Source organism: Triturus cristatus, chromosome 7, assembly GCF_964204655.1.
Source record: "Triturus cristatus chromosome 7, aTriCri1.1, whole genome shotgun sequence".
Lineage (NCBI taxonomy): Eukaryota > Metazoa > Chordata > Amphibia > Caudata > Salamandridae > Triturus > Triturus cristatus.
Window position 1 is genome coordinate 1,475,849,619 of NC_140590.1, and position 15,794 is coordinate 1,475,865,412.

At 45.2% G+C, this 15,794-nt stretch overlaps 1 protein-coding gene across 1 annotated transcript in view; it reads right to left on the reverse strand.

Annotated features, from left to right (window-relative positions):
- The window catches only part of LOC146812206 (protein-glutamine gamma-glutamyltransferase E-like), a 189,924-nt gene that overhangs the window by 37,204 nt on the left and 136,926 nt on the right, over positions 1–15,794 (reverse strand). The window contains exon 6 of the mRNA XM_085615144.1: positions 3,819–3,952. Within this exon, the coding sequence (XP_085471270.1) occupies positions 3,819–3,952 (134 nt within the window). The remainder of the gene's footprint in view (positions 1–3,818; positions 3,953–15,794) is intronic.

A 15,794-nucleotide genomic window follows, 5' to 3' on the forward strand; every position in this document is an offset into this window, starting at 1 on the left:
GAGCATAATCTTTTTGAGCATACACTAGTTTGTCCAGTTTTTTCAATTTTGTATTTCAGGTGCATCAGTTTTTGACCTGTACTGAACAGTAGACCGACAGTATTTTTGTATATTATTATTATAAGCTTGCCATAAAAAAGCGCAAGATTGTCCTCAAGGAGGAAGCATTGACTGAAATAATAAGCTTCTGTAAAGTGGACCCTAAACATTTTTGGGCTATTGTTAATGATCAGCGGCAGTCCACTAACAAGCGTGATGGTATGGGCTCAACATTAGTGTCTAGAGCTGGGTTGACCATTTCAAGTATATTTATTACTTTGAGGAACATTTTCCCCCTGAGTCTGGTGAGCCAGCGATCTCCTTCCCTCTAACCATTACGTTTGAGCATGATGTAATAAAAGCTATCCACTCTAGTCCTTCACATAAAGCCGCAGGACCAGATGGGGTTCCCATGGACCTATTTAAAGAAAACATCAACCTGTGGGCCCCTATCTTTACTAGCACTTTGAATGCTGCAGCACCCTGTATCATTCCAGCTTCCTGGCTGCAGGCTAACATAGAGCCAATCTTCTAAAATGGTAGTCAAGATCCCCACTGCATTAGACCAATTTTACATCTGGACACTGTGGTTAAGCTTAAAGTTTGGGTGATCCTGCATAGGGTGGAGGATTGGGTTAAGCAGAACTGAATTTTTAATAGGGTCCACTATGGATTCAGGGAAGGCTTGGGGACAAAGGAACAGCGTGTTACCCTCAATTTAATAGTGGGTAAACATGCGATTGCCATGAAAAGCCCGCTATATCTTGCCTTTAAAGACCCGAGCAGTTCAATTGATAGAGTCAACCATTCCAAGTTATGGACTATTCTCCAACGGATCGGTATGCCACAGAATTTGGGGGATTTTCTATATGCACTCCACTGTGAAGTCACTGCAAAGGTGGGGTTTGGCATAGCTGGGGAATGCATCTCTCTTTTTCCCCTGAGGCTGGGTGTTTGTCAAGGGCACGTTCTGGCACCAATTTTAATTTGATCGTAAATTAACAATCTAAGCCTTTTCTTATTACCATCTGTAATGATTTAACCAGGATAAATTGTAAACCGGTGATGGCCCTTTTATATGCTGATGATGTGGTTTTGCTCTCCGGCACATCAAATGGCCTATGAGCCCTGGCTGATAACTTAATATCCTTTATGGATAATTTGGATTTAGACACAAACATTGCAAAGTTGCATATTATGTAATGCAGGCTGTAGAGCTGTAAGGTCAGACCCAAATCCATTAAGGAGAGAAACATCACTAAGGTTGGGGTATTTTCCTATCTGGGAGTGACCTTTGATCAACAGTTTTTGGCCCTGTTTATCTGATCGCTGTTCACGTTTTATTCGTGCAGTTGGGGCCCTGTTTAATGTATCTACCAAGGTGGGAAGTAAACCAATAGCATCCCTATTAGCAATGTATAGACTAAAATGCTTACCTGTTCTCACTTATGGTGCGGGCATCTGGGGGTTTACAGATTGCAGTAGCCTTCAGAGGGAAGAAAAACGCTTCTTCAGATGGCTGCTTGGTCTTAGTCCAGTCAGTCCTCAGCATTTTCTACATGAATAATTAGGACTGGCCTATGTGACCGATTTGATGGGGCTTGCCCCTCGTCTCCTTTGGAACCCTATATGAAGTAACCCGGAGGCCACCTTCAATCATTAAATAATTTAGGATCGCCTGTTTTGTGTTTATGGTCTAAGAATCCCCTGGCTGAATTATATACAGTGGCTGCAATGGGTAGACCAGAGCTATTTGTTAAACCATGTGATACTTAAAGGGGGTATTGACAAAAACAATGATCTGTTCATGAGCAGGGTACTGTCCAACAGGAAAGGTAGAGAGGTTATGAAGCCTACTATGAGAGTTTTAAATGGTCTGCAAACAACCAAAGGCGTTGAGCCATATCTCACATGTATTAATAATGTAAGAGAAAGGGCACTGTTGATGAAATTCCGACTAGGAAATATAAGGTGCTACCTGAGTCTCCCTGTTAGCCAATTCGACCTTAAATCTATGCTGCTCTGCCCTTGTGATGAGTCATCTCCCAGACTCTGGATCGTTTCAGATTATTATGTACATTTTATGAAAGACCTAGGCGAAAAATTGTATTGCCAATTCTTAAAAAACAGGGTTTTTGCCAATATAGGCCTGCCCTCTATTTTGTTTGAATGTTCCCTAACTCTGATGTTTGCTATTCATCTGGAGCTTTTCTTAAATATGTACTTTATTGGCTGCATTTTATTGCATTTTTTAATATAATCTATGGCTCTCCTTTGGATGTATTTTGATTTTATTCTGTGTAATTTTATATTTGCTTGCTCTTTTATAATTATATATTTTTAATCGAATAAAGATATTCATTCATTCATTCATTCATTCATTCAATCACTGGAAGGTCTAAATATGTGTCGTCCTGTGTGCATGTGGTACAGAATGAGGGCTAATGCCCAGAGTTGGAGTAGACATTAAAAGTCAAGTGGCTCAGAGTCGTGATGGGCCATTCTATTTAAAAGTAGAAGATAACAAGAATGAGTAGTAGTTTATTTAGAAATGCGTGAGAAGTTAAGGCATAAGGGAATTAAGTGGGAGATTGAGGAGGTCTGTAAGAGAACCGTATTCAAATATTTAAATAGTGAAAAGGAGGAGGAGACAGGAAGTGGGACACGTTTGTTAATTACTGTGGGTGAAATTATCAAAACCAACCTAGCTACTGTGTTTGTCTAGTGCAAGAGGGTTTGGGAAAGTGGCCTTGTTGTCTATCTTGTTCTGATGGGGCAAACATTTGGGATATAGTAAAAGGTTTGAATGTATCTGGACATGAACAAGTTATAAATGGTTGACTGTATATTAACTAGATTATGCTCTCAAGCTTGTAGATGAAAGTGAAACTTCTAGGATAGTTTGTTTTGAGAATATACCCCTGTGAATGTTGATTGCAGCACTGCAGTTGAAACTGCAACTCATTGAAATAGCGAACAGTCCTGAGGATGATAAACTGTAAAAGGCTTTGGTGCCGGATTTAAGCAAAGTTGTGTCTCTATGGAGAGTTATTTCTAGGAAAAAGAATACATTAAATTGATCCCAACTTTCAAGAATCCATTGACTTTTTGAGAACCCTGCACAAAAATCGAGCTGGGGTGCGATATCTGATCATTTGTAACTAAGAGAAAAAACTAAGCTTAATCCTATAAAATTTACATTAATGCCAACTATCAACCGTCCTTGCAGCTTCTACTTGTTCCACACCATGCTAAGCAAACACACAGATATTCTTCTTATATAATTGTGAAGGTGCATTGTTATCACTATTGAATTCCATGTCCATTTCTTCCAGCCTGCTCAGCATTCCCTTCTCCCTCCCAGCAATAAACTCACTAATTTGAGGTTTGTTGCTGAAAAAGAAAAGGAAAATGTGTTAGGCATAGACAGTTTTCCATTGCAACTTAGGGACACTTTTACATTTTCCGTCCCGGGAATATAATGCTTCTCATGGTGGTCTCTGTGGGAAAAATCAGTGACAATACCCCTAATGAAGTTAGGGCGGGCTATTGGCACTGTGACCTAATGGCCCTGTGGCAGTCGCCAGGCTAAGGGTTTCTGAGAGCAGGACACAGATGTGACTCTGCTTTCCGAAACCCAGTAGCTCCCACACCTCCAATTGTGGTAGGTGAATCATAAATTTGTCAAAGCAGAAGCACCCACAATCTGTAGCGGATATCCCTTCATGCCAAAATGTAAATTATTGTCCCAATTCTCCAATTGTGTTTCTTCCACTCACTTTATCACAAGTTGTGCTTTCAAGAGGCCACTTCCCTCCAACAGCAATACACAGTTCTTCAGCACCTCAGAAAGAGGGTTCTGGAAGGTGACTTCCGCATTGAAGGTCTGTTTAATTACAACTTTTTCTGGTACCTGAAGGGTTAGAGGAATAGAAAAGATAAAATTACACGTAGGAGTGGTATGTGCCACATTATCAAATGCAAGAGTATTAAAACAGTATAATTCAAATGAAACACTTTGTGCTTATTTGCGCCATTCACTTCTACATTTCTTGTGATACTTTCTCAACAAAGTTTTTTTGCAAGATATAGCCCAGTCCCCAAGTGTGGTGCTTTTCTCCAAAATGCCCCTTTTGAATTTTGACATGAGAGGTCCATCTCCATTTACCTCTAAACCATCATATACCTCATGTATTATCATGTAAATGTGCATGTATCAGTTTTCCAACTCTGTCTCCTACTCACTGTTGGATGTATGATGTTACAAGCAAACTATTACAATGCATACCTTTGCAACATTGTTTTTACCACACAACTTCCATTACAACGCATGCCATTACAACGCAAGCCATTACAACGCATGTTGTATTGACTGTGTTGTAAAGGCATTGCATTGCAATGCCTGCGTGGTAAAGGATGTTTCACCTCACTGTTATATTAATATTTCTACGAACGCATATTATATTTCAGATTGTGGATTGAAGTTGTTGTTGAGACCAAGCAAACACTGTGCTGTTTTAAGCCATAAACAGTAGAAGGTAAAAGTAGAACAGTCAGTGCAAAAATGCACCAATGATCATGAGCTGACAGGCCACATACAATTATACTGGAATCAACTAACCATCGAAGGATGAAAGGATTTATATAATTTTAGTTGAACATGAATAGGAGATGTCTGAAAGACGCCTTTGCAAGAGCCAAGGACTACCACAAGCAAACTTTGAGATCCAAGGTTAGGAAAACATAACAGAGACATTTGAAGGTTAATCTTATGTTATGCTAAAATTTGTTATAGAGTGCACGTACACCGATTGGTTTCTTGGCGCGGTTCTAGGAAGTGCCGGAGCCCTTATTGATTTAGTCATATGCCTGAGTGAATAACCATGTCTTGAGAAGCTTGGAAACCTATGTAAGGACAGACATCGCAGAAACTATCACAGGCTAAGCCTACAGCTTAGAGAAACGAGGGACTGTTACTCGAAACAAGTTATCAGACTTTGAAAAAGGACATACCATAATTTAATGTGAACCATCTACTCACATATATAGTAAAATGGTTCTCTGATGGTCGTGATGACTCTACAAAGCTAATTCTACACAAAACTCTGTCCAGTGCAGTCTTTCAATATATTAATTGTAAAATAGTGACAGTTTTTTGAACCATGACTCATGGGAGAGACTGGATTTGGTTAGACATGCCAGGAGACAAAAAAAACAGGCGGCACACCAATTGTTTTCTGTAAGTCTCAGGGTTAGTATTAATGGAAAGGAGCAGTCAATCTCAAAGTCAAGTAAGTGGCTGTTGGCAAGTTTCTAGAGCAATCTTCACCATAGGAAAGATTGTGGGGACTCAGGACACTTTATCGCATGTATTATACTAACGTCTTTTCTGCATGGTCACCACCAGATAATTCACCCTTTTATGGGCTCCATGTTTGTTCATATTAGGACTCTGTGCACTGTTACACTGCTATTCAGTACCACAGAGCATATGCTCTGTCGCTAAAACTGTACTGCTAAATTGTTTTCACCCAACTAGTTTATTAAACTTTCAAGTAAGGCCATTGTAACCTGTCGTAGAAATTGCACCTAAGGAGTGGAAGCTAATTGTCATATGTGGGCTACTTCACTTAAATAATGGCTTCAGGAAGCACAGTTTAGAAGCACTGCAGTAACATGAAAAGGAAAAGTACTTATGCCATGTAGAAAACTCTTTTTCTGTACATTAGCTAACCCACTTCTACAGAATGTCTTTTAGACTCTTAGGTTGGGTGCTTAATGTATAAAAATGTGGCATATTACATATTGGGAAAAGTATGCCCTCATAGTAAACACATTTCCAAAGGCTGTGTCTCATTATGTAAGTAAATTTGCATTTTCCATCAAAAGGCCTGGCAATAATAAAACCAATATTGTTTATCTCTGCTCTGTAAAATTCTATAACATTGATTAAAAGTTATTTTTCACTTAGTTTCCGAAATCTAAAACTAAAACTATCCTCTGATTGAATGTACATTTTCTAACATTATTTCAAATTGACAATTTTTAGGTCATCACATTTTTGTCTGATGATTCTTAATCCACAATTCATGCCCTGGAAAGTTGGCCACACTCAGAAAGTTGTGAGATTGATCATACTCACAAGCATTCCCTACCTGGTGATTTTCTCATGTCAAGTGAAGGACCAAATCATTTTCTCGCTAACCAAACTATAAGGGGGGGGGGGGGTCTAAGTAAAAGGTCTTTACTGTTGGAAAAATATTTGCTAGTACAGAAAAGAAGAAAAAAGTTAGCAACCATATTTTGCTGATGCAAACATGGAAATCACAAAAAGTTTTCCAGGAGTACTCTTGGGAAAACTGCACCCATCTTAACTTCCAAACTGCACTTTGGATACCTTTTTAACTTCCAAAACATTTGGAAATATACTCAAAATGTAGGAGGACACCTAAAGGAGGATATTTCCATTTTCCCGAGACTCTGGAGCATGAATTTCAATTTATATTGTGGGTGCTTACATCGGGATGCCATACAAGTAGGTGGAACTTTGAGTCTCATAATTTATGCTCACACTATGTATCTTTTCATCCCAAACAGTCGCCTGGTTGGGAACAACCCTCGTTTGCGTAGTATTTCCCCAGATGTTTTTGCCTCCACTATGTATTTTTGCTAAACCCATTTTTGTTGACCAAAGGACTCCTGCTAATCAGTGGTAAAGTGTTTGTGCCCTCCCTTTCTAGCATGGTGAGATTGGCATACAAAATACTTGAGAACTGAAACCTATGGTCCAGTAAGGTCAAAACGTCTGAGTGACAGCAGAAACTACAAGAAATTGAGCAAAGACCCATGAACACAGAGGATTGTATAGATCATAGCATACATGGTAAAGGAAGCAGAAGAGAATAAATGGATCACAAAGCATAAGGCAGAATTCATGATGGAGACTAACGCAGTTGTGCCATATTTTAACATCATACCAAAGATACATAAAGGGAAAACTTCACCTCCAGGCTGCTCTATAGTGATAGGCATAGTATCAGCATTACAACCCCTATCGAAGTTTGTGGACTCTTTCTTGAGACCACTGGTGAAGAGGATGCCATCATATGTTCAAGATACCAAGGAAATGCTGAACATATTGAGCAACATGCACTTCGATCCCAGCAAGCAACTGCGGATGACACTGTACATCAAAACCCTCTACACAAGCAAACCAAAAGAGGAGTCCTTGAGAATACTAAAAAATCTACTATCTGAGTTGGAATGGGCATCCATAACACCTAAAGAGTTTTAACAGCCCTTATTGGAAATTACTTAAGGTTTGAAGATGATTTCTACCGACAGACCCATGGTATGTCCATGGGCAGTACCTTTGCCCGAAGCCAGGCATGCCTATTTGTACACTCCTTTGCTAAATAGCACCTCTACAGTGATTTCAATCCATACATGAACAATTTCACACTATGGAAATTATATATTGATGATGTATTTGTGATATGGTCAGGTACAGAGGAGGAAGAAAATCAGTTTATCCTATGGATCAATGAGACTGAAATTCGCTATGTCAAACAGCAAAGTGGAAATTCAATTCCTGGACCTCACGATAAGTGAGGTCTACTATAAACCCATGGATTGTAACAACTTACTGCAATATGACAGCAACCCCCCAAAAGCCCTAAGGGATAACCTACCTGTAGGCCAATTTCTTGGGCTCAGGAGTAAATGTTCTGAGAAACAGGATTACCCACGGCATGTATAGTAACTAAGTTAGTGGGCAAAAACTATCCTAAAGAGATCCCTAGGGCTTGCAAAAGGGTATCCAATACTCCCAGTGATGCCTTATTACAAACCACACAGTGAACCACTTATGAATGACTGATTTATGTGACCACATATGGGCTGCACTTCAATATGGTTAAAAAAATAGTTAGAAAGAACTGGAACATTCTGACATCAGGGACATTAGAGCTAGAAAAGCCAATGTTCTCATTTAAATGAGGAAATCCATAAAAGACAAATTAGTGCACAAACGCCTGAAGATTCAAAAGACCAGAACCTACCTAGTCTCTGTTTGAAACCTACCACCTATAGTAGGACATGCACCATATGGACACTACAACGTATGTAAACTCATAAGCAGGGTAAAGCAACTTGATTTTGGCCTCACGACTCCTTGGCGCTTGAAATGGTTCACTAATTGTGAGTCATCTAACGTGATATACATGCTCATATGCCCCTGTAGTGAAAAATATGTGGGCATGACTACACGAAAAGTCAAAGTAATCATTTTTGAGCTTAGAAGCACCATTACATGTCAAAAGGATACCACAATGGCCACAGCTCTGATGTATCCTAGGGGCAAACAAGATATATGAACTACTTTCAACCTCTGTATGGAAAAAGGGTGATCAAAATATTTGTTTTGAGGTTCCACCACACTGACCAGGTGGTACACAAGGATTTTATTTGCACCTTCCGGGTAATACGTGGAATACCCTGCAGTTATTGTGTCCTGGGCTGATGCCTGACAATCTGCCTATAAACTGCTCCTAATTTTCTTTCTCTCTCTAGCATACATGATAAATAATCCTGAAGGAGCATCAAACAGGCAATGTCATCCCCTAGGGGAAGTGAAGATCGCAGACCAGTCTTCCCATGGGTGCTTCATGCTGGCCACAGGACAGGGTGGGGCTAGGTTAGCTAGTGGGAAGGGGAGGGTTAGGTTGTGGACTATATAATTGTCAGGAGAGGCATATCTGGCCTCTTCCTGACACTGAGCACCACCGGGAGGGGAGGTGATTAACAAGCTGCAGTGGTTAGTGTTAGTGGCATAACTGATTTCTTTTTACTGCGGTCCGGTGCGGTGAAGCGGCCATGGTAACGTCCGACAATGAGGTGGTCCGGGCGGTGCTCCAGACAATGGGGGCAGCAGGTACGGCTGACCTGCTCAGGTCTGGTGTACTAGAACAGGCAGGGGTTTTGCGTGAAGCACCTGACACGTTCAGCGTCGGTAGGTTTGGCTGTAGCAGTAAACTGAGCTGCTACCAGCCAAAAAAGCAGGGGAGGGCTGTGGCAGGAGCACGAACCGCCATCGGAGACCATCAGAAAAGCCTCCCAGCATGTCTCTTCTTGGCCGAGGAGAGGGATGATATGCCGGAGGATGGAGGCCTGTGATTTTGGTGGATGCTCGGACGAAAACTTCAACCAGGGGAATAGCAGATGTTGTGCAGTTTCCAGGGTGGGCTGGGCCTTTGGACCTCTCGGCCAGGATCCCCCTGGGAGTGTTACCATGAAGGTGGCTGGGCCTCCTGGCCCAGCCCTTTAAAAGTGCAAATTGGTGGGGTCTGGGTCCCCAATGGAGGGGCCTTGGGGGGAGTGGGGCCCCACTTCTTATCAGGAGGCAGTCTCAGTGGACCCTGCGGGTTGGCAGGGGCTTTTGGGCCCTAGGGACCCCCAGCTAAGCTGGTGGCAGGGTGTGGACCTAGAGGCGCATATACATGAGCAGCACCTTCTCATTCAGGAGACAGAGGAGCACTGGGCCAGGATGTGTGAGGCCAGGGAGAGGGAATCTGCTCTTGCCCCTGTTGACAGGGAGCCACAGATGGTCGATGCAAATGTTGGGGCCCACTGGTCAGTGGGCCCAAGACCAGGGGAACAGTGGGTGTGGGTCCTGAGGATCACGAGCAGGAGATAGGTAGGGTGGGAGCCAGTGTGGCGCTGGGGTTCTGTGGTGCGAGGGACCCTGCAGGTTGGAACAGCCTGGTGGGGAAAGGAGAAGCAAGACTGTTGATTGAGGCCAGGAAACAGATGGGGATGCCAGCACGGTACAAAAGGCCTCTGAATGTTGGTCAGAAGCGGCAGGGGGGGCCAGCGGCTACCTGCCCTCCTTACAGGGCTCACACATTTGGAGTCCGTCCAGAACCCTGTTTGTCTCAGCATGATGTGTCGGTTGCAATGACAGAAGGGATTGGTGTAGGAGCCTGAATGTGCAGCTGCAGTGGGTGAAGAAGAGCTACTCCTTGATTATGATGACAAAAGTGATGAATAGGAAGAAGAGGAGGTGTGTGATGATGATGAGGTGCCTCTGGGGAGGAAGGAGCTGAAAACAGGTGAAGCTGGTGTTTTACAGATGTCAAGTCCGGACAAGGGGAGTGCCAAGACTAAAGAATCCTGGAGCAGTGGTGGACTTCGTAAGGATAAGTCGATGGGCAGTGCCATATCGACAGGTAAAGGCGATTAGTAGGCAGCATGAGATATTGAGGACCCTAGTGTTGGGGGTAGGTCTTGCAGGTTGATGGGTGTGGGGAATGGAGTGGTAGATGGCTCATGGGCCGCGTTAACGGATGTGGCTGCAGCCCTGGGGGCACCTGAACAGGTGGTTGGCAGCAAGCATATAGTGGGTACCAGGGTCCAAACGTACAGTACAGTAGGGCAAGGCGAGGCAGACGGGAAGGATGACACTGAGGAGGATAAACATAAAAAGAGACTACGTTACATGGGGTTGCAATGCCTTTAGGGTCCCATCTGTTGGAAAAACCATGAATAGAATTTTGAAGCACGAATAACAACTTCTTCACACTCTTCCATAGGGAAATCCAGGTGAAGGAGGGGTCAAAATGAGAGGAGTGGGAACTGACCAGGAGGCAGAGGGTTCCCATAAATATGGAGAATTGGATCTCAGTGTTTCTGATTTAAGCTAGGTGGTGTAGTGGGCAAAAGAACGATGGATTTAACCCAGATCTCTTGACTGGGGGAGAATGTCTGCATTGTCAGCATTCCGTCCATCATTTGTTTGTTGTAACGCTTTTCGCCCTAAGTGGGATGGGTATTCCCAGACGTGGGACCCGTGCTCACTACGCCACTGGAGTCAAGCTATCCTGGCTGATGACGGCTGATAGCCAGAAACCGGTCCTAGGATGCTTGATTCCGGTCCAGGGAAGACATGGCTTGGCAGTTCGGGCTGGACTGTTCCCATGAGGCACAGGGGTCAAGACTCTTTTGCATATGGCCATGTCTAAACTGGGGTGGTGTAGTGGGCAAAAGAACGATGGATTTAACCCAGATCTCTTGACTGGGGGAGAATGTCTGCATTGTCAGCATTCCGTCCATCATTTGTTTGTTGTAACGCTTTTCGCCCTAAGACGTGGGACCCGTGCTCACTACGCCACTGGAGTCAAGCTATCCTGGCTGATGACGGCTGATAGCCAGAAACCGGTCCTAGGATGCTTGATTCCAGTCCAGGGAAGACATGGTTTGGCAGTTCGGGCTGGACTGTTCCCATGAGGCACAGGGTCAAGACTGATTTGCATATGGCCATGTCTAAACTGGGGTGGTGTAGTGGGCAAAAGAACGATGGATTTAACCCAGATCTCTTGACTGGGGGAGAATGTCTGCATTGTCAGCATTCCGTCCATCATTTGTTTGTTGTAACGCTTTTCGCCCTGAGTGGGATGGGTATTCCCAGACGTGGGACCCGTGCTCACTACGCCACTGGAGTCAAGCTATCCTGGCTGATGACGGCTGATAGCCAGAAACCGGTCCTAGGATGCGTGATTCCGGTCCAGGGAAGACATGGCTTGGCAGTTCGGGCTGGACTGTTCCCATGAGGCACAGGGTCAAGACTGATTTGCATATGGCCATGTCTAAACTGGGGTGGTGTAGTGGGCAAAAGAACGATGGATTTAACCCAGATCTCCTGACTGGGGGAGAATGTCTGCATTGTCAGCATTCCGTCCATCATTTGTTTGTTGTAACGCTTTTCGCCCTAAGTGGGATGGGTATTCCCAGACGTGGGACCCGTGCTCACTACGCCACTGGAGTCAAGCTATCCTGGCTGATGACGGCTGATAGCCAGAAACCGGTCCTAGGATGCTTGATTCCGGTCCAGGGAAGACATGGCTTGGCAGTTCGGGCTGGACTGTTCCCATGAGGCACAGGGTCAAGACTGATTTGCATATGGCCATGTCTAAACTGGGGTGGTGTAGTGGGCAAAAGAACGATGGATTTAACCCAGATCTCTTGACTGGGGGAGAATGTCTGCATTGTCAGCATTCCGTCCATCATTTGTTTGTTGTAACGCTTTTCGCCCTAAGTGGGATGGGTATTCCCAGACGTGGGACCCGTGCTCACTACGCCACTGGAGTCAAGCTATCCTGGCTGATGACGGCTGATAGCCAGAAACCGGTCCTAGGATGCTTGATTCCGGTCCAGGGAAGACATGGCTTGGCAGTTTGGGCTGGACTGTTCCCATGAGGCACAGGGTCAAGACTGATTTGCATATGGCCATGTCTAAACTGGGGTGGTGTAGTGGGCAAAAGAACGATGGATTTAACCCAGATCTCTTGACTGGGGGAGAATGTCTGCATTGTCAGCATTCCGTCCATCATTTGTTTGTTGTAACGCTTTTCGCCCTAAGTGGGATGGGTATTCCCAGACGTGGGACCCGTGCTCACTACGCCACTGGAGTCAAGCTATCCTGGCTGATGACTGCTGATAGCCAGAAACCGGTCCTAGGATGCTTGATTCCGCTCCAGGGAAGACATGGCTTGGCAGTTCGGGCTGGACTGTTCCCATGAGGCACAGGGTCAAGACTGATTTGCATATGGCCATGTCTAAACTGGGGTGGTGTAGTGGGCAAAAGAACGATGGATTTAACCCAGATCTCTTGACTGGGGGAGAATGTCTGCATTGTCAGCATTCCGTCCATCATTTGTTTCTTGTAACGCTTTTCGCCCTAAGTGGGATGGGTATTCCCAGACGTGGGACCCGTGCTCACTACGCCACTGGAGTCAAGCTATCCTGGCTGATGACGGCTGATAGCCATAAACCGGTCCTAGGATGCTTGATTCCGGTCCAGGGAAGACATGGCTTGGCAGTTCGGGCTGGACTGTTCCCATGAGGCACAGGGTCAAGACTGATTTGCATATGGCCATGTCTAAACTGGGGTGGTGTAGTGGGCAAAAGAACGATGGATTTAACCCAGATCTCTTGACTGGGGGAGAATGTCTGCATTGTCAGCATTCCGTCCATCATTTGTTTGTTGTAGCATAAATTGTGAGCGCCATTTAGATAGGGCTGTTGCTCTGGTTAAGTACATGGATATTATTCGCAAAGCACAGACGCATTTCAGGGGATATGCTTGGCTGAGCTACTATGAGGAATTTAGGGCTAGGGTCAGCCTCTACCCGGATAAGCCATGGGGCAGGTGGATTTGGAGCTATGGATGCAGTGGATGTCGTCCACGCAATACTCGGCCTCAAAGCATATAGCCTGCCTCTGACTTATCAGTCCATTCAGCCCTATGCCGTTCCACAGGGAGCGGAATATGCACAGAAGTCAACAGGACCCAGCATTGGGGCCTGTTGGACTTCAAACAGGGGTTCTGCTCCCGGCACCCCAGTAAGTTTAAATGTGAATGTTCCAAGTGTATGGGACACCACCCCCTCTCTCAGTGTTTTACACTAGCAAGCCCCACAGAACAGAGGAAGGCCTCTAAAGGCCGGGGGCAGTCTGGGAATGAAAGGCCCTTACTCCAGTTAAGGTGGAGGTCTTGGTACCTTGGCTCTCCCTGTACTCAGACAGGGAGGCAGTTCTACAATTGGAGTGGGGATTCACTGAAGGTTTTCATGTGGGGTGTCAGGGTTCTAGGGGGCGTCGGTGGGCAGACAATTTGAAGGCAGCTAGGGAACTCCCTCAGGTGGTAGCAGCAAAACTAGACAAAGATGCGGCTGAGGGCAGAGTAGTGAGTCTATTCTTTGAGTGGCACCTGCAGGACCTGATTATTTCTCCACTGGGGCGGTGCCCAAAAAAGGAGTGGGGGACAAATTAATTACTGAGGAGGATACCAGGGCGCTGTACGCCTAGGTAGATGATGCTATCCGCCTGGTGTAGAAGTGTGGGAGGGGGCTGAAATGTAGAAGTACAATGTTAAATCCACCTTTCAGTTACTGCCCATACATCCAGCGGAATTCTCTTTACTAGGCATGCAATTTGGGATGCTATCTATGTGGACAAAGTGCTGCCGATAAGATGTACCATTTCCTATGCCTTGTTTGAACTTTTCAGCACATTTTGTACAGTGTGTTTTCAACAAGAGGGGTGGCCACCGTGAAGTGTCTTACTACCTAGATGACTTTTTGTTTGTTGGCACACAAGTCTCAGGGAACTGTGTCTAGCCATTGGCACAATTGTAGTCCTTAGCACAGGATTTTGGAGTGCCTTTGGTTCCTGAGAAGATGGAGGGTTCTAGTGGTGTGTTGACATTCCAGGGTATCGAGCTGGAGTGCAGTGGGGGACCCGGTTGCCAAATGAGAATGTGGCGAAGGTACAGGGCTTTCTGACAGATGTGATTGGGAAGAGGAAGATTGAGCTGAGAGCAGAGCAAAAGCTGCTGGGCGACCTGAACTGTGCATGCTGGGTGGTGAGAGCAGGAAGGACGTTTTGCAGGTCTATCGGCATGGCCGTGTCGGGGGCAGTTCTGCCGCACCACAGGGTGTCAATCTCTTTGGCAGTATGGGCTGACCTGGGTGTTTGGCAGACATTCCTGGATGATTACAACGGTGTGTCCTTGGGCTTTTTGGAAGAGAATACAGTGTGGCAGGTCCAGATAGTCTAAGATGTGGCTGGGGACCTGGGTTTTGGTCTTTTCTGGGACAGGAGGTGGTGTGCAGAAGTGTAACCAGTGCACTGTTTGAGTCAAGGTTGGAGCATTGCTTTCTTGGAGTATTTCCCACTGTTGGTGGCTTTGGCAGTCTGGGGGGCTGACTTGATGAAGAAGACTATACTGTTCCATGTGGGCAACATGGCCGTGGTGAAACTAGTGAAACAGGCAGATAGCAAGGGATTTGTGGGTGTTGAGGCTGTTGTGGAGGTTCATGCTGGTATTCTTGAGGTTTAATGAGGTGTTTAGGGTGAAGCATGTGCCGGGTGGTAGCAATGGTATAGCTGATTCCTTGTCTCATTGGCAGTGGCAGCATTTTCGCCGGCTGGTGCCAGGAGCAGAAGAGTTCAAGATGCAATTACCAGCAGACATCTGGGCCTAGTGGGAGTGAGAGTTGTGAGACTGGTCTAGAGGTCGCTGGCGGAGTCCACCAGGCGGAGTTACAGACTAGCATGGAACTAATTTGGGGAGTTTTCAGGCCATCCTATGGAAATGATGCGACTGGAGCGACAGGACACTGAGCAGGGAGTTTTGAGTTTTATTTTATCTTGTACTGACAAAGGTCTGTCACCTCTGGCTATTGCGTGCACGTTGGCAGTCATCTCTTTCTAATGCAAGCTGTACTTGAGTTTTGACCCTGCCAAGGATGAGTATCTGCACCGGGTTCTGAAATGGTGGGCAGTGTTAGGGGTGTGGGGAGGGTGGCTTTGCAGAAAGCTATTACGTTTGAGCTGTTGCAGGAGTTCTTGGCTGTTTTGCCTCTTTGTTGCTATGAACATTGTGAGGTTGCAGTTTTTCGGCTATGTATGATCTTGATGCTTTTTGGGGTGTACTGGATCTCAGGGCCTTTTGGGTACCGCATGCCATGGGGGGGCGGTTGTATGAAAGGTGCATTTGCAGCAGGGGAGGTTGTGCATTTGACTGCAGCAGTCTAAGGTGGATCTGGAGGACGAGGGTAAATGGGTGCGGCTGTGTGAAAGTGGCAGCAGTTAAGTCTACCCTGTAAGGGAATGGTGTGGTTTCCAGTTTCTGGACAGCTGGTGTTCATCGTGGTTTTTTGTCACGGAGATGGCAGTAGGGTCACTGCTGTTATATT